General features: G+C 38.5%; 1 protein-coding gene across 7 annotated transcripts in view; it reads left to right on the top strand.

The window, feature by feature from the left end:
- Positions 1–25353, top strand: part of AK9 (adenylate kinase 9) — a 125888-nt gene that overhangs the window by 57850 nt on the left and 42685 nt on the right. For all 7 annotated transcript variants that reach the window (XR_011522625.1, XM_070559282.1, XM_070559280.1 and 4 more), the window contains 6 exons: positions 1360–1436; positions 4507–4641; positions 14319–14408; positions 14886–15086; positions 15455–15576; positions 23824–24036. Coding sequence is in view for 6 of the 7 variants with exons in the window: in XM_070559282.1 (XP_070415383.1) it covers positions 1360–1436; positions 4507–4641; positions 14319–14408; positions 14886–15086; positions 15455–15576; positions 23824–24036 (838 nt within the window). In the remaining variant the exon portion in view is untranslated. The remainder of the gene's footprint in view (positions 1–1359; positions 1437–4506; positions 4642–14318; positions 14409–14885; positions 15087–15454; positions 15577–23823; positions 24037–25353) is intronic.

Genomic DNA, 25353 nt, shown 5'->3' with positions numbered 1-25353 from the left:
CTCATTCTTGCCGGGTCTTAGATTCTTAGCGGCAGCATGCTGTATCCAGGTTTTGGATAAGGAAAGTTTCACAAAAGAGCCCTGCCCGGACTAAGTAGAATGACTGTGGAGTGGCACACAATCAGAATGGGGAAGGAGGGCAGAAACAATAGCCAGTCATCTCACAGGTTTGGGTCTTGAACGAAGAGAACTCCAATAACCCCAAGACTCCAGGCTTGAATGCAGGATTTGGAATACAGTGAGAGAACACCCCCTATTAACAAGAAACACATCTGTTGGGAGAAGAGGTGTCATAGTGACTTTTGAAGAGAATATAACTAGATTTTCAGAGGAAGGGGAAAAGGGCACAAAGAGCGCTGGATATGAGAGAATGACAGGCCTGTAGAACACAACAGTCTTAGGAAGACTGCCAAGGGTGCTCTGATGTGAATGGGCCCTACCTTACTTAACTAGTCCTCTGCTGGTGAATACTTGATACAGTTTTTTGATATTATTTTTAAAAGCTGCAATCCGCTTTCTTACATATGTTTCTTTGTGCAGTAGTATGCCCATTCCTGAGAGCTAAATTCCTAGATACAGAATTTCTAGGTCAAAGGTATATACATTTTAATTTTTAATAAATGTTGCCTTTCTCCATCATTTTACTAACTTTCCTTATACCTGTCTTCACCATTAAGGCAGGTATAGCGCTCCAACCCTGATGAAAAATGGATTCCCTCCAGTTTAAAGTTGCCATATTCCAAGTCTATTTAAATTTCATCAGAAAATAATTTTTATGATTACAAAGATGAATTGATGAATTTTCTGTTTACTCAATATAGAAAGATTTTTAAATGCAAAAAATGTTAAATAAAATTAAAAATTTTAATAATGCCACCATCCAGAGATAATTACTATTAACTGTTTGGTTAGTTTTCTTTAGTCTTTAGTCATCATTTATATACACTTTAAAGCAAAATTACAGTTGTATTTTACATCGTTTTATACTATACTTTTTTTTCACTTAGCATTATATTGTCAACATTTCTCATTTAATCAGAAGGGAAAGTGGTATAACTTCTCCTATTTGCCTTTTCAACTTGGGGTTAAACAATCCTTCACTAATTTTGACAGTTTTCCTAATTAATAGCCAAAGTTTTTCCAAGTATAACATTTCAACTTTTCTTACCCAAAAAAACCCCTAAAAATTAACTGGCCTCAATATGGCTAAATTAGACATTTACATTGTAATATAAAAAGTATAATGAATGTTATGAACAACTTACTCTTTATTTTTACCACTATAAGCCTCAAATCCTGTAATATTGTGCAATGTGTGAATTTCCAAAGATGATTAAATTTTGAACCTTTTCATTTCAGAAAAGCCACAGAAGAGGCACTGAGAATAGAAGAAGAAAATCAGAGGCTAATAGAAGTTATGAAAGACAAGGCAAAAGGCAAACAGATTAATATCATTAATAATGTGTCATTTAATTTTGTATTATTACTGCAAGCAAGTGCAGTATTTCCAGTGAATTATAGACAGGGTGGCCATATTTCCCAGTTTGCCCATGAGAGTTCAGATTTACGCCTATTGTCCTGAAGTATTTTTTTGACTCCTATTCATTCTCAAGGTGTTCCAATTTGGATAATAAATTATGTGGTCACTGGAAGAATGGATTCATAGGCAAAGACTCCTGACACACATAGCTACTCGTGTACCTTCTAAGAGGAGTACACAGTACGACACCATGTGTCACCTGTCTAAAAATGGTTACCCTTGCCATGGATGACACATGGCTATTGGAATTACATCTATTAGATGGATCCTGCGGGAGTTGAGAAAACAAGCCAACTCTTTCTCTACCCCTTGTCTTTGCACTTAAGCTTCCTTCTCCATTATAGAAGAACTTACTCTAATAGTTCCTTTTAGGATTCTTAACCTGGGGTCCATGGATAAAATTCAGAGGTCTGTGAACTTGAATGGGAAAATAATTACAACTTTATTTTCACTAACCTTTAACTGGAATTTAGTATTTCCCTAAACTAGTAATTAATATAGGCAACAAAACACAATAGTATCAGCAGTACCTTGACTTTGTCACCAATAGAAATGGAGATATTTTCATATCACATTACAGTTGTATATCTTGTTTATGCTTATCAATATTGCAAAATTATGGTAGTTATTAACCAGCTATTAGTTCTTATTATTTAATGCATTAGTAAAGATGCACAAATGTCCTATAGTGCAAAATATACTTGGATATAATTGGTTTCTTATGTATTTTAGTTTATGAGTTTGAAAGCATTATTCTAAGAAGGATCCATAAGTTTCATCAGACTGCCAAAGGGGTCCATGACTCAAAAGAGTGAGGAGTATCTGTTTCAGTTTTCCATTGCTGTGCAATAAGCAACCCCCAACTGTAAGACAGCCACCATTTTATCCTGCACACAATTCTGTGGGTCAGGACTTTGGGTAGGGCTCTCTCTGCTCCCTGAGGACCTCAGTTCTGGCTTTGAATGCCACGTTGGAAGTAAATCCTCCAGCCCCAGTCAAGCCTCAGATGACTGCAGCCCTGATTGACATGTTCACTTGACTTCATGAGAGGCTCAGAGCCAGAACCACCAATTAACCTACTCCCAAATTCATGACCCCAGAAACTGCAAGGATAATATGTCAATTATTGTTGTTTTAACCAACAGGTTAATTTATTAGGTTTTGGGTAATTTATTAGGAAGCAATAGATAACTAATACAACACATCCCTCAGACAAAATCACAGATAGTACAAGGATCTTAGAATACTTTTCAATCCATTCCTGATTTACATGTTACACGGGTTATCCATTAGGGTTCTAGAAAAAGTATTAGAATTTTTTACTTTTTTTTTTTGAGGAAGATCAGCCCTGAGTTAACCTCTGCCACCAATCCTCCTCTTTTTTGCTGAGGAAGATTGACCCTGAGCTAACATCTGTGCCCATCTTCCTCTATTTTATATGTGGGACACCTGCCACAGCATGGCTTGGTAAGCAGTGTGTAGGTCTGCGCCCAGGATCCAAACCAGTGAACCCCAGGCCACTGAAGCAGAGTGTGCAAACTTAATCACCAGGCCAGCCCCAGAACTTTTTACATTTTTCTGCATCATTATATAAATTCTTTTTATATGTATGTTTTATAAAGTACCTAATATGGACAAGAACACAACTTATAAACTAAATATACGCATATTGGAGGTATATGATAAATGTTTTTTGCTATAAGAGATACTCAGTTAAAAGACATTTTGAGTTTCTGGTATAGAGCACATAACTTCATCCCAACCCTAGTAGGGTTCAGCAAATGTCCCTTCTTCCTTGTATGTATCACCATAAATCCTCCATATAACACAAAAGATTCACCACATTCCAAGTCACATATTTGGAAGCCACATGCTCTACAGTCCCGCTCAGACTTTGAAATACAAGGACCCTTCAAGATGCTTTTCTCTGGGTTCTTAATCACCCAGATTTAGATTAAAATCCAGGTACCAGAGGTATCTCATACCACTACACTGTGATTCTTGGAAGGTACCCGTTGAGGGAAGGAATTCCCACAAGAGTCCAAAACACAAGCTCATTTATTTTTTCATATCATCTCTGCATAGGAAGTAGCTTGTTTTTCAGTCACTTTCATAAATATCTTAAAGGGAATTGGGGAGACGGATTTTCTGACACCACCATTCACCCCATCGTCTCCCTGAAAGACTTCCACGCATATATTTCTTATCATCAGCAACAGCGACATAAAACTTGGAATTATGCTTTTTAAATTTACACTTAACATATTGATCAATATACCCTATTATTTGTAATTAGCTATAAGAAAAAAATAAAGTCTAGCCTAGTTCTGCACAACAGAAGTATAATGTAAGCCACATATGTAACTTTAAATTTTCTAGTAATCACATAAAAAGTGAAAAGAAATGGAGGAAATTAATTATATTTTATCTAATGTGCTATAGCCAAAATATTATCTTAACATGTATTTAATGCCAAATTTATTGATATATTTTACATTCAATTGTTCAGACTAAGTCTTTGAAATCCATTGTATATTTTATAATTACAGCACATCTCCATTTAATAGACTAGCTACATTACACGTGCTTGATAGCCTCCTGTGGTTAGTGGCTACGTATCAGACAGTGCAGTTCTAGCCATTCCCTTTTTGAATGGACATTTGGGCTTTTTCCAGTCTTGTACTGTTATAACATCTGGCACTGCTATAAACATTTCTTCTTTTGAGTGAACCCTTAGGCTGGTGCTCCCATAGCATTCTGAATACATGACCATCACCCTTTACCACTACATTTTAATAAATAAAATATGTAGCTAGTATATCTCTCTCTCTCTCCTAAAGCCACATGCTCCAGGAGGGTCGGGGCCATTCCTTGTTTTGGGCTCAGCACTTATCAGCATGCCTGGCACCCAACTGAATTTTTGTCGACCTAAACTAAATGATTATTTATTCTCATTTTTTTTCTAGAAGTGGAAGAGCCTGAAACTGAGGCTGAAGAGGAGCTTGAAGGTGACGAGTTTGAAGCCCAGGAAAGCGAGACCAGAGGGTTGTTACCTGAAGAGCCGGAAGCATCTGAGGTCCCTGAAATAGAACCTGAATCAGGTGAGACTTTATAGGGGGCCGCGTCCTTCCTTCTACTCATATCCATTCATGCGTTGGTGTGTACAGGCATGGGTATATGTGTTTCCATGTTAATAAAATGGAAGCAGGCCAAGAATGGAGAGATGAGCGCCCAGAGAATAGTCATTCAGTCCAAATCTCAGAACTTGAAGTGTGGTGGGAAAGCCGGGTCTACTCTGCCCCAGTGCTGGCACTCAGGAGGAGGGCCAGCTGCCTCATTTGTGGGGCACGTTGTTCGAAAAGCAAAAAACAAGTCCATTAAAGGTTCTAAAATATAAAGCTTTTCTTTTCTTCTTCTACGGTCTCTCTCTCAACTTGTCATGATGCTTTTTATTTGCTATTTAATGTCATTCTAAGTAAAGAAAAATTAAAAATTTAAATTATTAAGATGAATTCTATTGTTCATCTCTATGTTGTGCAATGCAATTTTTAAATGCAAATATGAGAGCGTTTCGCTCCTATGCAAAATCACCAAAATTACACAATTCATATTTTGCAGCTCGTACATGCATATGTGTTTCATTCTTACCAGAACACTAAGTTTCATGCACAAAATTAACTCCAACTTTTTATTTCACTTCTTAGTATGCACATATTCTACAGCACTCTCTACCTTTAGCTTCCTAATCATTAGGAAAAGACTGAAAGGAAAGGGAAGTCGGGGCTGCCCTATCTTTTCCTTTCCTTCTATGTCATCATCTTCAGCGTGAGTGTTTAGCTCATACAAGAAAGTAACATGAGTAAGAAAGGTTATGATGGGGTTCCTTGGTCACTCATGTCTCTTTAAATAGTATCACCTTCTTTCTGCATCTGAAGCAAGTTCTAGTTCAAAGGGAAAGCATGATCTTTCAGGGCTGTCAGCATCCTCCCCTCCCCAAACCACTTAGTCACACTTACTCTCACACATCGTGAGTCCCCTGGAGTTCTCCGCTCATGAGGAGGCATCAGAAACGCTCATGAGAATGAGATGGCAAGAAATTACAAACATATATAGTGTATCTCTCTGCCCACATGCATGCTCTATTATCCCGTTGGAGTCCTTTTGGATTTCACGTACAAAACACAGTGCAATGATAAAATTCTTAAAAATTTCAAAATGACAACCAAAGAGCTTTAAACTAAGTGTGAGGCCTTTCTGAGCAAGAAATCCTGTGCAGGCACACAGGTCGCACACTCATGAAGCCAGTGCTGCCTCCGTTTGGTGGGTTGGGACAGGGCAAGAAGGAATCTATGGGCAATAAAAGTCACTCTCAGGACTGGAGGGTCGGCTTAACATAGCAAGGTAGGTGCCCACCATGGCGGGAGTGAGGCTCCTAAGAGCTTCCAAGCACAGTTAGTACTGGATTAGAAACTAATCCTACCAACTAAAGGTCTTCAGATACCAGCAGCTAGAGACCAACCTGGAGCAATTAAGGGCTGGGAACCTGCTGTTAGCTAGTAAAAGAACCAGGACTAAGTGGAATTTTTACAATAAGAAATCTCAAGTTCAACATAGGTCATTTTTACTACATGGATTGGCATTACCTTTATGGGACAAAGAATATAAAATCAGATTCCTTGTGCCAGACAGAGATGCCAGCAGGATGAAATACCCAATTTCCCTTTAAGAGTCCCACGCCTCTATTGACTGGAGTTCCCACCCCGAAACTTCATTATTTTCTTCAGTACCTAACCAATGAGGCTGACAACAGTTCTCTCACCCACCTGCCTTTTACAGAACAGACCACAAAGTACCCAGAGAAATAAAAGAAACTGCCATCCATTAAATATGACCCATCAAACACATCCCCAGAGTTCCAGTACCCACAATGTCTCACAATTAGGATTCACTAATGGAACAGGTCTAGCGGACAATTTGTTTTTGTTGCCTTTTATCTCATTCTTTCCCCCAGGGAGCCTACTTTGGTGTTCTAAAGCCAGTATCCTACTCCATTTAGGGTCAGGTCTAGCCCAATGCTGTAGACATCACTGGGCTTCTCCAGGGCTGGTTCACCTCTGTGAAATCATGGCTCTGTTTTGCCATATTAAACCATATTCTCGTTCACAGAGGGTCTGCTCTGGTTTAGCTAGTGTTTACTTCTTCCATCCAAGGGTCCCTTCCCACAAAGTCTCCTCCTCTAAATAGCTTAAGTAATCAATTTTTTTTCACTTAAAACTGCCCTGTCTAGTCCTAAAAAGACAAATACTGTATGATTCCACTTATGTGAGGTACTCAGAATGGTCAAAATCATAAAGACAAAGTATAATGGTGGCAGCCAGGAGCTAGGGGGAGGGGAGAATGAGCAGTTACTGTTTCGTGAGTATAGAGTTTCAGTTTTACAAGATGAAAAGAGTTATGAGGATGGATGGTGGGGATGGTTGCACAACAACGTAAATGCATTTAATCCTACTGAACCGTACACTTAAAAATGATTAAGACAGTAAATTTTATATGTGTATTTTGCCGCAATAAAAAAAAGAAAGAAAAAACTGCCCTAACATAAATCCATTACTTTGGGATTTTTTTTACATTACCCAGAGTACCCTATGGTGGGCTGATGTTGGCCGCCATATATCCACATCCAAATTCCCAGAACCTGCAGATGTTATCTTATATGGAAGAAAGGTCTTTGCAGATGTGACTAAATATTTTCAGATGGGGAGATTATCCTGGATTATGCATATGGGCCCTAAATACCATCACGAGTGTCCTTATAAGAGAGAGGCAGAGGGAGGTTAGACCCCCACACAGAGAAGGTGATGTGAAGATGGAGGCAGACACTGGAGTGGTTCAGCCTCAAGCCAAAGAATGGCAGCAGCCAAGAGAAGCTTGAAGAGGCAGGAAAGGATTCTCTCCAGAACCTCCGGAGGTAGCACAGCCCTGCCAACACCTTGACTTGTGACTTCCGGGCTTCAGAACTGTGAGAGAATCCATTTCTGTTGTTTTAAGCCACCAAATTTGTTACGGCAGCTACATGAGATTAATACATACCCAAAACAGGTTTTTTATGCCTCTTGCTAGGGAATACATCTTTTCCTTTGGAGTTTGACTTCTGTCTGGGGCCACAAGATAATCATTACCTCTGTCAATGCTCAGATAGGGTGACTGAAGTCTCATTTCAATCCTGTTGTCACTCTAGCCTTCTTAAAATGGAATGACACATGTATTGCTTGAAGGTCAATAACATTCTGATGCATTCAGAGGCTAGTTAATCACTTTGATCATTCCTAATTTGCTCTCTTTATGTACTGGTTAGGTATAGGCAAATTGTGCATGGAACTTGCAAGAACATGAGCTTAGAGGAACCATTGGCTTGCATCACAGTGCTTCATTCCAAGAGCTTCATGGAGATATAATAGAGTCAGCTATTAATGAACATTGGGAAATTTATCCATTCCCTTAACAAATATTTATTGAATTCCTTCCAAGTGCCAGGCAAAGCAACAGGACTGCCCTAGGTAATAGGGACTCTGCATGATCAAGATAGTCAAGGTCCCTACCCTCAAGGAACACTCATTCTGTGGGATGAAGAACAAAAACAAACAAGTAAATAACTAAGGTAATTTACAATAGTGTTAAGTGCCATGAAGAAAATATATGAAAGTATTAAAGCAGTAGCTGGGATATAGTAGGTGCCCAATAAATGCTTGTTGAATGAATGAGCAGGCGGAGACTATGGGTATGGTTTGGAAGAGGCAACACTAAACATTATAGTCATGGAAGAGTGTCATCTGAGAAGATAACACTTGAGGCAAGACAGAAAGGCTGAAAAGGATCTGGACAAACATCTCGCCACTGCAAAGGCTCAGAGGTGAGCACAGCTCCCATGGTCAAGGAAGAAACTGAGTGTGGCTGGAGCACAGTGAGCAAGAGGGAAGTGAGAGATGAGGTTGGAGAGCAAGGCAGAGGCCAGAGGCTTAGAGAGTATGGCGTTTTCTCTAAGTGCAAGTAGTCATATGATCTCATTAACATTTTTTAAATTTCACTCTGGCTGCTATATGACAAGTTTATATCATTGTTCTGCACCTCAAGTTCTTCATTTGTAAAACAGCGTTAGGAATATTTACCCAGCAGAGTTTTTGTAGGGACAGAAACATTTAAAGCACCTAGCATAGTGTCTGGCAAATAGTTGATGCTTTAGCATCATCATTACCAGCCTGGCACTTAGGGCTTTGCTCCTCATCTGCCTGATGTAAATTCTGAGAAGGTCAGAGCTCAGGATTCCTATCCTAAATTAAGCTAAACTAAAACTTAGAGCTCTCAAAATCACTTCCCTCCCCAAATAGCAGAAGGAAAGGAATCAACATTTTGGGCTTAGATGAATCAGGATAAATTCCTGGAGCTGGAGATGGGGTCACCCTCCCTCAGCCATGTGAGGAGGGGATAAACACCGGAACAAAAGCACAGCTCTGACAGGAAGGAAGAAGAGGAAAATGGCCGCTGGGTGAGTTAGCAACAGGGTCTGCTGCAGACTGTGTGATATAAAGTCTCTTTCATCTCTCCCTTGCCAAATCTTCATAAATTCCACATTGCTCTCCAATGCTTGTTTTCAAGTAAGTATTGGGAAATGTATTCGTTTCCTAGAGCTGCTGTAACAAATTCCCATAAATTTGGTGGTTTAAAACAACAGAAATTTCTTCTCTCACAGATCTGGAGGCTAGAAGTCTAAAATCAAAGTGTTACCAGGGCCATGCTCCCTCTGAAGGCTCCAAGGAAGAATTCTTTCTTTCCTCTTCCTACCTTCTGGGGGCTCCTGGCAATCCTCGATGTTCCTTGGTTTGTAGCTGTATCACTCCAATCTCTGCCTTTATCTTCACATGGCCTTCTTCTGTGTGTCTGTGTGTGTGTGTGTCTGTGTGAGTGTGTGTCTGTGTGAGTGTGTGTGCCTCTCCTTTTATAAGGACACCTTTCATTGGAGGTCCTTAACTAATTACTTCTGCAAAGACTCTATTTCTACATAAGATCACATTCACAGGAACCTGGGGTCAGAATGTGAACATATCTTTCGTAGGGACACAGTTCAGCCCATTACAGGAAGTGCAACTCAAAGAAAAGGAACAGAGGACAGCAGACATCTGGGATATTTAAGGACAGCCCTCATAGTAGCTACTGCACAGATAGCGTGTCCCAAAAACCAGTGATTCCTTCAAGGCTGTGTAAAAACCAATGCCATGGTCTGATCAAGACCCAGTCTACTGAATCTCTGCCAGGTAAAGCCTGACTTCAGCATGTTATTAGGACCAGACTGGGCAGCCTGGAGTGAGCAATTACTGCACATTCTGCAAGTCCCTTCTTGCCACCCTATTAGCCAGACACCTGACCAGATTTAAGCAGCAAACAATTCAAGGTTTACCTCTGATAAATTCTGGAGTACTGATGATCAACGTTGTTGATTAAGGGTTGATCACGGACTTCAACTATCAAGCAACTGACAGGATTGACTTTCTAAATTAAGAAGCATACTGCCGACCTTGCTTAAGTGGAAGGCCATTCTATCTGTATATATTGTGATTGCATTTGTCTCCAAATAACAGAAATGCCAAAAACACTGTCTTAAATAAGAGATGTGTCTCATTGGTGAGTTCAGGGCTGGTTTGAGAGCACAGAGATGTCATCCAAGATCCAAGCATCTTCTGTCCTCCTGTTCTTCCATCCTCACAATCAAACGGTGGCTGCTGCATCAAAACATGTCTGCATTACAGGCTTGGAGAAGCAGGAAGCAGCAAAGGGCTAAGGACAAGCTTTCCCCTTGCAAGCTTTAACTTTTTATTTTTAATTCAGGAAATAGATAAACTCGAGGGACTCCCACCTACACTTCATCAAGCAGAATTGTGTCACTGGCCACTCTTAGCTGCAGGGAATCTGGGGATTTGATTTGGCTTTGCTGCCTGTATGGCCGAAGGCCAGGGAAAAGAGGAGTTAGAGAGGATGTGAAGGAGCCCGACAGTATGCACCCTACTCTCCTTGCCAGATTGCAGGTTGCAGGAATGCCTAGGGGCGGGATTGCCTAGGGCCAGAGTTCAAGATTTTACTCAAGAAGCAGGTTTTAATCTGCTCAAATTCTTAAACAAATGCTCAACTGAAACTTTAGAGTTCCACATCCCCAAGAAATGTTTTCTTGTGGGGTAGATCACCTGCGTCAGCATCACCTAAGGTTCTTTATTTTAACCCACATTCTGGTTCAGTAAGTTCAGTAAGGATGGAGTTTAGGAATCTACATTTTAATGAACACCTCAGATAATTCTTATACTTGCTAACAGTTGAGAACTACTGCCATAGGAGAAAAAATTTAGCCTGTGAAAAGTTTTATAAATTATTGCCTTAAATCATAGAAAAGGCTCAGTATGAAAAATCTGATCCTGAAAACATAAACTCTAGGATGACTTAGCTGCACAGTGTGTCCACAGGTCACAATGAATTGACGTGTTGAGTAGAATATAGACCACTTAAAATTTGGGGAAAGTCTCTCAAAGACAGTGATCATACTTCTGGTATAATCAATGTTGAATTGTGTGTTTAAAAATCATTCGGATATCCAGTCAAGTTTGATATAATGTGTGCTAATTATAAAAAATGTAGAATGCATACAAATAGAAAGATGAGAGAAAATGACCAGAGTTCTTCCAGCAAAAGGCAATAAATATTTAACATTCTGATGTATTTCCTTTCAGTTTTTCTATCATGGGATTTCGTTGTGACCTGTGACCTGTTTGGACTTAAGAGAAAAGTTTTCTCTGGGACATTTCTTAAGTCCTACCACAGAGTTATTCTCACAAACTATAACTATTCATACTGAAATTATTTATAAACTTCCTCCAGGTATTATTCTGAAAAAGAGGGCACAACTCTTCCACATTGTTGAATGCCCACTGGTGTGGCCAGTCCTTTCCAGTCTGTTAGAACTGGCCGTAGATTTATGCAGCTATGTAGTGTTGGGATTGTTGATAATACCCTTGGGATGTCTCCCAAATCCCACAGTTTCTCCATTTGTGAGATTTTCATTTTGATTCTTCTCTTAGTCATCTGGCCTATATCTCTGATTAATTTTTTAAATATCCAAGGTGGTATATTGTGTGAGTTCTTGCAACTCTATTGCTTTCACACATGAAAAACAACTTAGAAGCTATTAAATTATTATCATAACCTCTTCTCAAGATCCTGCATGTTGACATTGTTCCATTGTCCTCAACACAAGGAAACATCTGATATCACTTAATTTATGTTCTTTTCTTTCTCCTGCAGGGATGTTCAAAGGATATTTTTTTAAAGATTTTGTTTTTCCTTTTTCTCCCCAAAGCCCCCCAGTACATAGTTGCATATTTTTGGTTGTGGGTCCTTCTAGTTGTGGCATGTGGGATGCTGCCTCAGCATGGCCTGATGAGTGGTGCCATGTCCATGCCCAGGATCCAAACCAGCAAAACCCTGGGCCACCGAAGCGGAGCGCACAAACCTAACCACTTGGCACGGGGCCAGCCCCTCAAAGGATATTTTTCAATACCATTATTTTTTAAAACTTTGCTGGATATGAGCAATTTTTCCTAGAATTTGCTGAGCTCTTTTTCTCTTCATACCACAGTCTTCGTCTAGCTCAAAATGGTTTTCTTCAATTATATCTTCATTTATTGCTTCAGATTCCTTTTTCAGGATCACTTATTATTTTTTGGTTACATAGTTATTGTTTCTCAACCATATTCATCTTCTTCTTCCTGATAGTTTTCATCTCTTTGTTCTTTCTCCCTGCATTCTTTGGAGAGTTGTTATCCTCCTCGTCTCTGATTTATTTTATGCTCCTTACTGCCTCTCCCCTGATGCATATGTTAATTCTGCTACTGCACTTTTTCTTTCCTTGCATTGTTTTTTTATTTCAACTAGCTTTCTTGTATTTCTGCCTTTATCCTAGGTTGATCTCTCTTTTTGCCTCATGGTTCCTATTTCATAGATTCTGTTGTCCTCCTGTGCTTTTTGAGTACACCAAGCATTTATCTTCTAAAATTTACTTTACTTTACTTTGCTTTCTATAAGAAATCTTTTTCAGAAGCAAGCTCTTTATCTGCATCTTAGGATCATACTCTCTTTTCCTTCATTATAAGATCTTTTCATAGGCCTTGTTGTTGTTGTCGCTGTTGTTGTTTTGTTGCTGTTGACTTCTCCTTGAGTGGAGCAGACTATATATCCAACTTTGGCAGGTAGAGTAGGGTAAGCAACACAAAGGGTAGGTCGAGTATTTCTAAGAACCACCAGACACACACACACACACACACACACACACACACACATTTCACTTAAACTTCTTGCCTGATACTCTCAGATATTCCTGAAGGTCAAGTTATTGTGCATCAACCTAGTTCAAGTTGTGATATTTAGTAAGTGTTGATCTTGTGTGACTTTTCTAGACTGAGGCTGAATCTTCATCCCTAACTATTGCAGTCTCGGATTAAGCCACAGAAGCTAAGACAAGTTTAGAATTCTCTGTATATTCTTGGTGGTCTTCTTGTCTTTGTCATTCTTTTCTTAGGCAACTGAGTACCTTATAATTAAACATGCTGCCAGCAGGCAAGCCCAAGGCTTGTCCCCTTTTAATATCTGCTCTCTTGAGTATCAAACATTATAGATTCTGTAGAAAGAGGACTCAACCATTACTTTAGCTAACTTAGAAGACAGTTTCCACAGTGTCACAGAACAAAGATAGATAGATAGATAGATAGATAGATAGATAGATAGATAGATAGACAGATAGATGAATAGAGATTATTTATCTATATATGTATTTAGTCCACACAAAACTTGTGTCTCAGAACCAGGAGAGACTGTGGGGTGAGAAGACAGATGATTAGTACTTCCTTCCCTGAAACCATATGTGCTAGATCTGTACATGAAGCACGTCTTGTATCATCCAGAAAAATAGCTTTCGATCTATACCTTCAACAGTGATATTAATTAATATTATTCTCAATTTCACCAAACCTACACCCAAAACTGAGACTTTGGCATATCATCATCCTATTGTCACTTTATGGTCTTTTGGTGTATCTTCATGGGTATCTTAATAAGAAACTAAAAGAAATATCAGGTACTGCTGGTCTGATGCTATGTAAACAGAAGTTTGAATAATATTTAACAATAGTTATCAGTCAGAATTGTATGTACCATGTGTCAGTTATTATTCTGGTCAATATCCTTTTTGGGTTGTTTTTTGTAGCCACTATATTTATTTATTCATTTTTTAAAGATTGGCACTTGAGCTAACATCTGTTGCCAATCTTTTTTTTCTTCTTCTTCTCCCCAAAGCCCCCCAGTACATAGTTGTATATTCTAGTTGTAGGTCCTTCTGGCTCTGCTATATGGGAAACCACCTCAGGATGGTTTGATGAGCAGTGCCATATCGACACCCAGGATCAGAACCTGCGAAACCCTGGGCTGCCAAAGCAGAGTGCATGAACCCAACCACTTGGCCATGGGGCCAGCCCCTGTCCTTTTGTATATTTAAGAATATTCTTCATTCTCTGCCTTATTCTATTAGGTATTTTTAGGCTATACTTTACCTAACAGGAATTGTATTTTCAATTAGACATAGTATATACAATTTAAACTGCATTTTGAAATTTTCTTTGTGCCAAAACTTTCATAAAGAAATAATGTTTTAAAATTCAAACACTAACTATTAGATTTCTTTTTTAAGTATCTGAGATTACTGAGGATACTACAGTTGAAAGAGAAATTCCAAAAGGATCCAAAGAGGACATGGAAACTAAAGAATTACCTGAAACAGGTTAGATTATAAAATAAAAGCAGTTAGTGTGTAAACATGCTCTTCAGATTGTCTTACGAAGGGCCTAGTCCCCTATTTTAGGCGTAGTATCAACTTCCTACTTATTTCTATCTTGTATGCCAGTTGATGTGTGATATATTTATTTAGCTTATTACATTAAAAGTGTATCTTGACAGCTTATAACATTGTTTTTCATCAAATTTTATTTTATACATTTTATTAACAGTTGAAGTCCATATTAAATTCATATTAATTATCCAAATAATTTGGATTTTATTAATGGTTAATAATTCATCTACAGCCAATACAAGGAACAGAGCATAATTAAAATATGAACTTATAAATGTACAGTATTGCTTAGAACGCTATTTCTTTCAAATGTTTTTAAAATATTATAAAGTATAAAGTATTTTGGCAATATGACTAAAGATATAATATTTGAAGCCTCTTTTTTTTCCTTTTGCCTTTACTCAAAAGTTGTACTACCTGAGTTTCCAGAAGATGCTTATCCTGATGTCCCTGAAATGGAGCCACTTAAAGAGCAGGTTAAATCTTTCCGCTCTGCCTGGCAACTGCTGGAAGCAACAATCAATGACTCTTTCATTCAGATTTTAAAATTGGAGATTGCTGACAAAACTCCAGAGGAACTACTTCAAAAAGTGATGGAGACTATGGAAAGTAAGGGCTGTAATCATAACATTTATTGTCAAGAGCAGGTAATATTATTAAAAGCACTGTGAACGTTTAAAGCCTTTCTTGATGGTTTATGAAGTAAAACGTTCAATATATCCAGAGATGATATCTGAAATATTTAACAACTCTCACAGCGCAGGCTCCCACCAATCAGAACAGCCCTGGGACACAGACAGCACTGGTCAAACTGGCCAGTGGTCACTCGACGAATTTGTAAAGGCCTATTTGCATACACATTTAAACTAAGAGAATCAGTCATTGTAATTAATTTTCCAAATCTTTGACTACTATGATATGCTAATATCCTTTTATCCTAAAAATATCTTCCCAGATGTTTCTTCTTTCTTTTATAGAACCTTTTCAGTACCCTGCATGGGAGTTAACTTTGGAAGATTATGATGAAGAAACAGAAGACTACCAGGCGGAAGCCGAGGCTGATGAGGAGCTAGAGGAGGAAGACGAGGAAGAGGAAGAGGTCTGAGTCTTTTATTACCGTCATTCACATTGGTCACGTCATTGAAAGTGCACTGTCTAGAGTGGTAACTAGCACTTTGGGACACCAAGAAAACAAGCAGGCATCCTCAATTTTGTAAGTAAGGATTTTCAGGGCCTGGCCCCCGGGCAAGTGGTTAACTTCGCGCTCTCCACTTTGGAGGCCCAGGGTTTCGTCAGTTCAGATCCTGGGCGCGGACCTTGCACAGCTCATCAAGCCACGCTGAGGTGGCATACTACATGCCACAACGAGAAGGACCCACAACTAGAGTATACAACTATGTACTAGGGGGCATTGGGGAGAAGAAGGAAAAATAAAAGATAAAAATAAATTTAAAATAAATAAAATCTTTTAAAAAACGAAAACATTTTCAACACACTTTGCCTCCACTCCAGCCTCACTTGACCCCTGAAATGCCAGGGCTACTTAGATAGTATATTACACACATGAAAAAGAAAAGGGGGAAATCTTTAAAAGAAATTTTCCATGGAAAAATGTACAGGTATTCGAAACAAATATTTTGTAAATTTAACAGAAGTAGGTGTCTTATGTAGACTACAGCAGTGGTATCTTTGAGAGGCTGCTTACACGATAGTAACAAGTGGTATTCTCAGACAGGAACAACCCGTTTTCAGGCACCAGTCTACTCCCTTGGCACCAACATCATAACCAGGCTCATTTGATAGCCACTCAATTCAGGCATCTATCAATAATAAAATAGGAAGTGATCCTTTTAATTTTGGGTTTTGTCAATAAAAGAAAATAATGTATTAAGTTAGATAAACATACAGTTGTAATTAATTGAACCCCAAATATCTGTGTGTCAAACAACAAGTTATGTAGTGTGATTCTGATAACAACCCTCAGTACCTTATCACGAAGACTGCTAAGCCCTTCAGTCAGGATGGCTAAAGGATGTGGGTTTTGTCCTGCTTATATTCAGATTCTCTTCTTCAATCATCCTTCTGCCTTCTTCTTCTGTGTCCGCTCTGCTCTGCAAGAGAACGTTCTCTTTCTTGTATCTGCAGGCAATTCTCAGGCTGTCTGTAATACTTACAATTTTATTTTTAAGTATGGTCTTTATTGATAATACAGTGTTTTTTCCTCACTTCCATTCTGCCTAATTTACCACGACACAGATCCGTTTTCCCTGCTGTATAAGTTTCCTAAGTCTGCCATAACAAAGTACTGCCAACTGGAAGGCTTAAACTACAGACATTTATTCTCTCGTGGTTCTCAAGGCCAGGATTCTGAAGTCAAGGTGTCATAGGGCCACACTCCCTCCCAAGGCTCTAGGAGAATCCTTCCTTGCCTGTTCCACTTCTGGTGGCTCCAGGTAATCCTTGGCTTGTGGCTGCTTAACTCCAGCCTCTGCCTCTGTCTGCACATGGCCTTCTCCTCTTCTGTGTCTTCTACTTCTCTTACAAAGACACTTGTCATTGGATTTAGGGACCACTTGGAGAATGAACAATGATATATCATCTTGAGATCCTTAATTACGTCTGCAAAGATGTTTTTTCCAAATAAGATAGACTTTGGCTGCCAGGAGTTCTGGGAGCAGATCCTTAGAAAATTTGATCTAAGGAAAGAGAGCCCTCTATCTTTATATCCAAATGGAAAAAGAGCAAGAAAGAAGTTGGCTTCTCCCAGCTCAGTCAATTGCCCTGACTATTCGTAGTAACCAGAGGAGTTCCTATGTGACTGAACCAACCTCGGTCACGTGCCCACCCAGTGACTACGCGGTGGGAAGTTACTATGATTGTCTGGTCCACTTGACACCGAATGTGGAAGGAGCAGTTCTCCATGAGAAGAAGGGAAAGGGTCATGTTACTAGAAAAGGGAAGAAAGGTGATATGCAGCCAAAAGTAAAACATATAAGTACATCATAAGAAAAATTCCGGGAATATATATACTAAAATGTTCACAGTCATTCTGGGCAAGTTGGAGTAAGAGGGAATGGATTTACCCTTCTGCCTGAAACAACTAAAAACAGCATACAATATATGAAACCATTTTGAAGACATTGACATGACTAGTGAAGCACCATGGTTCCAGAGAAACAGCAAACAAATGAGGTGCACCCTGTGATATCCCCAGTTTGCTGTCTGTAAGGTCCTGTGCCTTGTCCAGGCCATGGTACCAGGAGGAGGGACCCAGGCAGAGCCTGGAAGAGTCCTGGATTGGAGGAGATGGAGCACAGAATCCCGAGGCACCAGAGCAGCTACAGCTTACAGAGAAGGGACCAGAGAGGGGAGGACTGCACAGAGAGGGAACTCTGGAGACCTGCAGAGCATCCCCTTCAGGCGCTCAGCCGAGCGCTGATCAGCTTTGCACGTGAGGAAACTACTCGAGGCCAGGGGAAGGACCACCTGAAAAGAAAGAGGGACTGGTACTCAGATCTCACACCGGGCCAGAAATCATGCCTGTTCCCAACCAGAGTGGAATAACCTCCCAATTCATGGGGCATTGGGTAGGGTGCTAAAAACAGTCGAGCCTCAGGAATGGGGGATAATTAGACCTGGAAGAGTACACAGCAAAAAAAAATTAAATAAAAGAACTGCTGATACATGCAAAACCTGGATGAATCTCAAAATAATTGTGCTAAGAGAAAGAAGCCAGACAAAAAAGAATGCACACTGTATGATTCCATTTATATAAAATTCTAGAAAACGCAAACTAATTATAGTGACAAAAGACAGAGCAGTGGTTGCCTGGGGATGGGCCAGGTAGGAGGCAGAAAGGGGCAGGAGGAAGGATTACAAAGAGGCGTGAGCAAACTATGGTATTGATAAATATATTCACTATCTTGCTTGTGGTGATGGTTTCACGGAAGAGTAAATATGTCTAAACTTATCAAATTATATACTTTAAATATGTACAATGTTTTAATGTCAGTTATGCCTCAATCAAGCTGTTAAAAATGTTAATAGTGGTTATCTCTGAGTGATAGACATACAAGTAATTTTTATTTTTTAAATATTTGTCTATATTATCTGATTTTCTAACATTAGAAATATATCATTTTATAACTGGAAAAAATCAACAACAAAGATATTTCCCTTTTGCCAAAGAAAAAGTACAAAGAGAAACAACAGTTCTAATGCCACTGCAGTCAGGAATCCTGCCAGGATGTGCCCAGGTGTTTGTCTGTTCTCATCAATCCTGCCTGTCCTTGGTGCGCCTTTAACTCTGTAGGTTATATATTTCTGTGTGTGTGGGAAATTCATTCTTGCCTCCCCTCCATCTCTTTTTCTCCTTTCATAAAATCTGTTACTGATTAGGTCTCCTGGATCTATCCTCCAAATATCTTACCTTTTCCCTCAAACTTTACATCTCTTTTCACTTTGTTCCTATACATGTAGATAAGTCTTCCATTCAATCTTCTAACTTACGACATTCATTGGGGTCTCTGGTTTTCTATTGAGGCTGTAACAAATTACTACAAAGTTGGTGGCTTAAAACAATCAAATTATTGTACAGCTTTCCAGGTCACTCGTCTGAAATGAATCTTTCAGGGCTAAAACCAGTGTTGGCAGTGCTGGTCCTTCCTCTAGAGGAGACTCCTTTTCCTGTCCTTCCTAGCCTCAGAAGGTCACCTGCACTCTTTGGCTTGTGGCCTCTTCCTCCATCTTTAAAGCACATCACTTCAACCTCTGCTGTCAGTCATCGCATCTCCTTCTGCCTTTGACGGTCTTTCCGTCTTATAAGGACCCTTGTCCTAATCATATTACATTGGGCCCACCTGGGTGACCTTCCCATCTCAAGAGCCTTAACTTAATCCCACACAGAAGGTAACGTGTTCGCAGGTTCTGAGACTCTTTGGGGGTCCATTACCACAATTGGTCACTCTCTTCCTCAGCTCATTTGCATATTTTTGTTGGCACTCATGCACTTTCTAGTGTTCACTCGAATCTCTATAAATGCCTTCATTATTTTTCTACTCAGAGATAGAGTTTCTTCCATCTTTGTGTTGCAGAGTTTTGTGGTCTGTTTGATCTGACTCATCTTTCAGGCTCTTCTAGATGGGTGGTCGTTTTCTCTTTTTCTTTTGGCTCAGTGGGGTTCAGGTCTATTGCTGGAGTGCTTTAGGTGACACGTTCCCAAAAGTTGTGAAAGGCAAAGTGACTTCTCTCCATTTTGGTCAGGAGTGTAGAGCAGAAAGGCCACCTGTTGGTTGCTGAGGCCTGGGACAAGCCCAGTTACCTGGATTCCTCATACTTGCCCAGATGCTGGGTCAGGAAGGACTCCTCCCATCCATACAGCTTTTTCTTGGTCTTTTGCAGACCAGAGAGACCACAAACACTCCTGGGTGGTAGTTGCTGGTGCTAACATTCCCCCAGGAAATCCACAGATCTCTGCAAACAAAATACCTCCTAGGACTTATCATCCTGATACTCTGGTCCCTCTGATGTTTGTCTCCAGGCATTCATCCAGCCCATAGCAGCAAAGAGTGCTGCACAGTCTCCTCCCCTCAGATGTCCTTGGATACCAGCCACCAGTAGCTATTTAACACTGAGGAGGTGGGGGAGAAAGGACGGGAGGGTCTTCAGATCACCATCTTTCCAGAATCTCTTGCTCCAAGATCCCACTACCACCAACACCACCACACACACATACCTCACATTCTATTTCTAAAATTTATTTAAAGATAATTCTAGGCCAACTCATTATAAGGAAAAACTGAAGTCAAAAAATGTATGCCATTTATAACAATTAATTGTAAAAACAAAATGACTCAAATGGGATCAAGATATGAAAAGCAAATGCTAGCAAAAAAAAAGAAGAAATGACATTCTGAATATCAGTAAAACTCGAATTCAAGGAGAAATGCATTAAAACAACAAAAAAGATATTTTATATTGTCAACGATAAACAAAGCCAGGTACTAGTTAAAGAGATTAGGACTGATTTTAATCAGAAATAACTATTGCAATTGTGAACTGAACTCCACTTTGTACAGAGGTGACTGGACGTTTTACAGGGAGAATTAGGGAGTAAGGAGGGGGACAAGCAGGAGCTCCGTAGAGTCGGGAAAGTGAAAATTCATGAGGGGTTAGTCAGTGGAAACTCGATTAGACCAGCCATGTCTGCTAGCTGGCAATTGTGGAAGTTAGGATTCTGTGCTCCCACAGAGACTGGGAGACAGGGGCCCTGTCCTCAGGTGTTGGCTGGAACAAACAGTAGATTTTGGGGGCAGCCCTGAGTTTTCTCAGGCAGACACTTTAAGGTGGGGGTAGGGTCATCTCAGGGAGGTGGCCTTGAGCTGTTAGAAACTATGTTAGTGTTTAAGTCTTTTTTTTTCCAGCCTAATTAAGATATAATTGACATATAACGTTTTGTAAGTTTAAGGTGTATGACATGATGATTTATGTATATATTATGAAATGATTACGAACATAAGGTTAGTTAACATGTCCACCACTTCACATAATTACAATTTTTTTTGGTGATGAGAACATTTAAGATCTATTCTTTTAGCAACTTTCAAGTAGATAATACATTACTGTTAACTATAGTCACCATGCTGTACATTAAGATTCCCAAAACTTATTCATCTTATAACTGGGAGTTTGTACCCCTCGACCCCTGGCAACTACCATTCTGTTCTCTGTTTCTATGAGTTTGGCTTTTTTTCCCCCTAGATTCCACATATAAGTGAAATCATACAACATTTGTCTTTCTCTGTCTCGCTTATTTCACTTAGCATAATATCCTCAAGGACCATCCAAGTTGCCACAAATGGCAGGATTTCCTTCTTTTTCTATGGCTGAATAATATTCAGTTGTATATACATAGACCACAATTTCTTTATCCATTCATCTGTCAATATGCAAGTCTTTATAGAACAAGGTTAAAGCCTGGTTGAGAAGAGGGCTCAGAGAAGCAGGACTAGAGTTTGGTTAAGCAAAGAATCTTCGTCAATGCTAATAGGAGGAATAAGGAATGTAGACAGTATAACAATTACAAATCTTATGAGACAAAATCTTAGAGATACAAGGATATGATGCTACTGCAGTACAGTCTTAGTACAGTCCTTTAACGTGTCTCAGAAATTGACAGCTTACACAGACAAATAATAAATAAGATAATGAAGATTTGATAAACACCCTAAATAAGCTTATTCTAATCAGTAGAGAACTCTGTACCCATAAAAAGCAAACATTCTCTTTAATGCTCATGTAAGAGTTCACAAAGAAAATCACAGCAAATTATAAAGAGTAGAAATCTTCCAGACCAGATTCTCTGATCACAATGCAATAAAACAAAAAATTAACCCCAGAAGGACAGTTCCTTATCCCCCAATATAAACATTTGAAATTAAAATATATATATACATATTTTCTTTCTAAATGCTAATGAGTTAAATAAGAAATCAAAAATGAAACTACAGTCTATTTAAAACTAATTACAATTTTTTAATTATTTTTTAAATTAAAATATTTAATAAAAATTAAAAATTAAAAAAATTGATTAAAAGATCATATATAAAAGCTTTGTTGTATGGCAGAAATAGAAATTAGAATTGCCAGATTTTAAAAAAAACCATGATACCCAATAAAATTTGAATTTAAGACAAATAAATATTTTTTTATATAAGGTACATGCTTATGTCTGGTACATACTAAAAATTATTTTTTAACTGAAATTCAAACATAACTGGGGAGCCTGCATTTTTATTTGCTAAGTTTGGCAACCCTTCTTTAAAGTGCATTTATTGAAAAACAAGAAGAGTGGAAAAGTTAAGTAAGCATTCAAATCAAGAACCTGGGAAAAAACCAACAAAATAAACCAAAAGAAAGTAGAAAGACGATTAAAGGCAAAAATTAACCAAACAGGAAAACAAGACAAAATAAAAACAGTAGACCTAATTTCAAAAACTGAAAAGCTGATTTTCTGATGAGCAATAAAATAGACAAACTTCTGGCAAGTTGAATAAGGTAAAAAGAAGCAACAATAAATAACATTTGAAACAGAAATGGGTATATAATCAGATAAAAAAGAAAGTCTTTTTAAAATTACAGGAGATTTATACTAATAACATTTTAAAGTCAAGATGAGAAAGATTTTCAAAATATCAATTACTCAAATTTGCTTAGGAAGAAAGACAAAAGTTGAGCAAATGAACATAATAGAGGGGAGTTAAAGGTCATTTCTAATGTACCTTTATTGATGAGATAATTCCGATATTGTTTAAACTCTTCCACATCACGGGAAAAGATCAATGCTCCGCAGCTCATTTGGAAGCCTGCATAACCCGATACAAAAACTGAACAAGAATGGTGCAAGAAAAGTATAGATTAGTCTCATCTTTGCACCTTTTCAGGAAGTTGTTCGTTATATCTTGTTTTGGGGAAAAAAAGGGACGTGTTGTAGAGTAATCATGTAAAGTTTTATTCCGTTGGTATTTTTTAAAGTACTGTATTTTTGCCTAAATATATGTCTATTTTTGTATGTATATTGGTAGGATATGCTTAGAAAAAAGGGTCTGGAAGGACACATAAAACTGTTAAGCATATTGATATAGTATTATAAGGGAAAAGGTGAGAGGAGATTTTCACTTTTTATGCATTGTGATGTGTTTTGAATATTTTTACAATAAGCATGTATTTTACAAAACAGAAAATTATTTTTAAATGCACTTCCACTGCTTTAAGTAAATTGCAAGAATCCTTAAAGGACTTTACACATTTTTTTTTAACACAAATGAAAATAGATGACACATTTCCAACTGAACTAAGTAAAGCATTTCCAAATTCTTATTTGATTACATACCCACTTAGTAGGAAACAAAGCAGATCCTGAGGCATCTCCCATTTGATTGTCAGTGGGGGAGAAGTTGTGGCCCTGACTCAGCTTTTACTTCCTGGGAATAATTTTATTTTAGACGCTGACCTCGTAGTGACCCTAGACCAGCGTATCCTGGGGCTTTTCATCACACCTTTGTCTGCAGAGGTCTGGGGACTCCTCACTCTCAGTTCTACTTTGCTTTCTTTATGAAAAATCTTTCTGAAAATAAAGAAGCTTCAGATGTGAACTTAGAAGGATATGAGAAACTGATTTTTAAAATGAAATAAAATGGTGTACAGACTGGCCTTCTGTGGATTGTTTTAAAGGTGTATTGTTATGGATTAAATATTATTCCAGATGCATTATTTTTTAAAATTCTGTTTAGTATTGCTTCAGTATACTTTTTAATAATGTTCTCCAAACTCTGAATAATATTTCTAGAACGAAGACAGAATTAAAGAGAAGAGGAGGCATTTGGGAGACACAAAACACTTTTGCCCAGTGGTTCTCAAAGAAAACTTCATCCTACGGCCATGCAACACAGAAGAATCAGCTAAATATCGAGAAAAGATCTACTACTTTTCAAGTCCTGAAGCTAAAGAAAAGTTTTTGGAGCATCCTGAGGAGTACGTGGCTGGTAAAGAACCATTAAAGGTGAAAACAATATTCCTGTCCTAATGATCGCCCCTGAGTCCTTTTTTAGGGACTAATTAATTACCTCCGCCATTTTACTTAATAGTGAAGTCCCCGTTGTTATCTGATATGACAATATAGGGAAAATATCTCAGTTCCAAGAACAACTTTTTGGAATATAACATAAAATAATTATCTATTTTGATTTCTACAGTAATGTCTTGTTTCAAACCAACACTTACTGTCTTTTTAGCTGAAGTGAAAAGACAGCTGAATCTGCTGCTTACTGTATTAAAGGCTAGCTATGCTGGTTAGTCTCTGCAGGAGAGCAGTCTGTCAGTTATAAGATTACAAGGATTCTGGGGAAGGGTGCGATTCAGGGGTCAGTGGACTTTCAGTGGATTGACGTCTGTAGATGTGGGATTACCGTTGTTGACCTGGTTCACACCCAGAGACATGATTTTAGGGGCAAGTCCACGCCCAACTGGTTGACTCTCAGGAGTGAGGGCTGACTCTGATTTGTTGGGTTACAAAACAATGTTCTCTGAGGTGAGTTGTCCTTGATAATTAAACCATTTTAAAACTGGATCAAGTGGCTACTGTTGCCATGGCTTTAGAACAATCAGTGTTTTCCTAAGTTTGTGGGAACGTTTTTTTTCTTACTTGTTTATCACCATTGGAACAGTTTTCTATATTCTTTAAAAAATATTTGTTAAAGCCAGACACAAAAGAACAAATACTGTATGATTCCACTTATACAAGGCACCTAGAATAGGCAATTTCACAGGGACAGAGAATAGAATAGTGGTTGCCAGGGCCTAGGAGGAGGGGGGGATGGGAGTTCTTGTTTCATGGGTACAGAGTTCCACTTTGGGACGATGAAAAAGTGCTGGAGAGAGAGAGTGGCGATAGTTGTGCAACATTGTGAGTGTCCTTAATGCCACTGAATACACTCTTGAAAATGGTTAAAATGGTAAATTTTATGTTATGTTTATTTTACCGCAATAATAAAAGAATACATTATGGCAATATTTTATTCATTTTCTAAAATAAAGTGCACACATAACTGTACCAGCTTTAGACAAGAGCCTTCATTTTTATGTTTTATTTTCTCATCCTCTTCCACATCAATATATATTCTTCCCAATGCATATTCTATTTTACAATCTGTTTTCTCACTTAACATTATATCAATAAAAGTTTACATATTTTTACATAGATCTCATAATGCTTAATCCTTTTGATATACCATTTAAACATCCAATTTATTGTTAGACATTTTTTCACAGTATTTTTCATAGCGTGATTTTGCCATCATGAATTTGAAATAGCGTCGAG

This window comes from Equus przewalskii, chromosome 9, assembly GCF_037783145.1.
Source record: "Equus przewalskii isolate Varuska chromosome 9, EquPr2, whole genome shotgun sequence".
In the NCBI taxonomy this organism is placed as follows: Eukaryota; Metazoa; Chordata; class Mammalia; order Perissodactyla; family Equidae; genus Equus; species Equus przewalskii.
The sequence above is the reverse complement of the archived record's forward strand: the minus strand, read 5'-3'. Positions and strand labels throughout refer to the sequence as shown.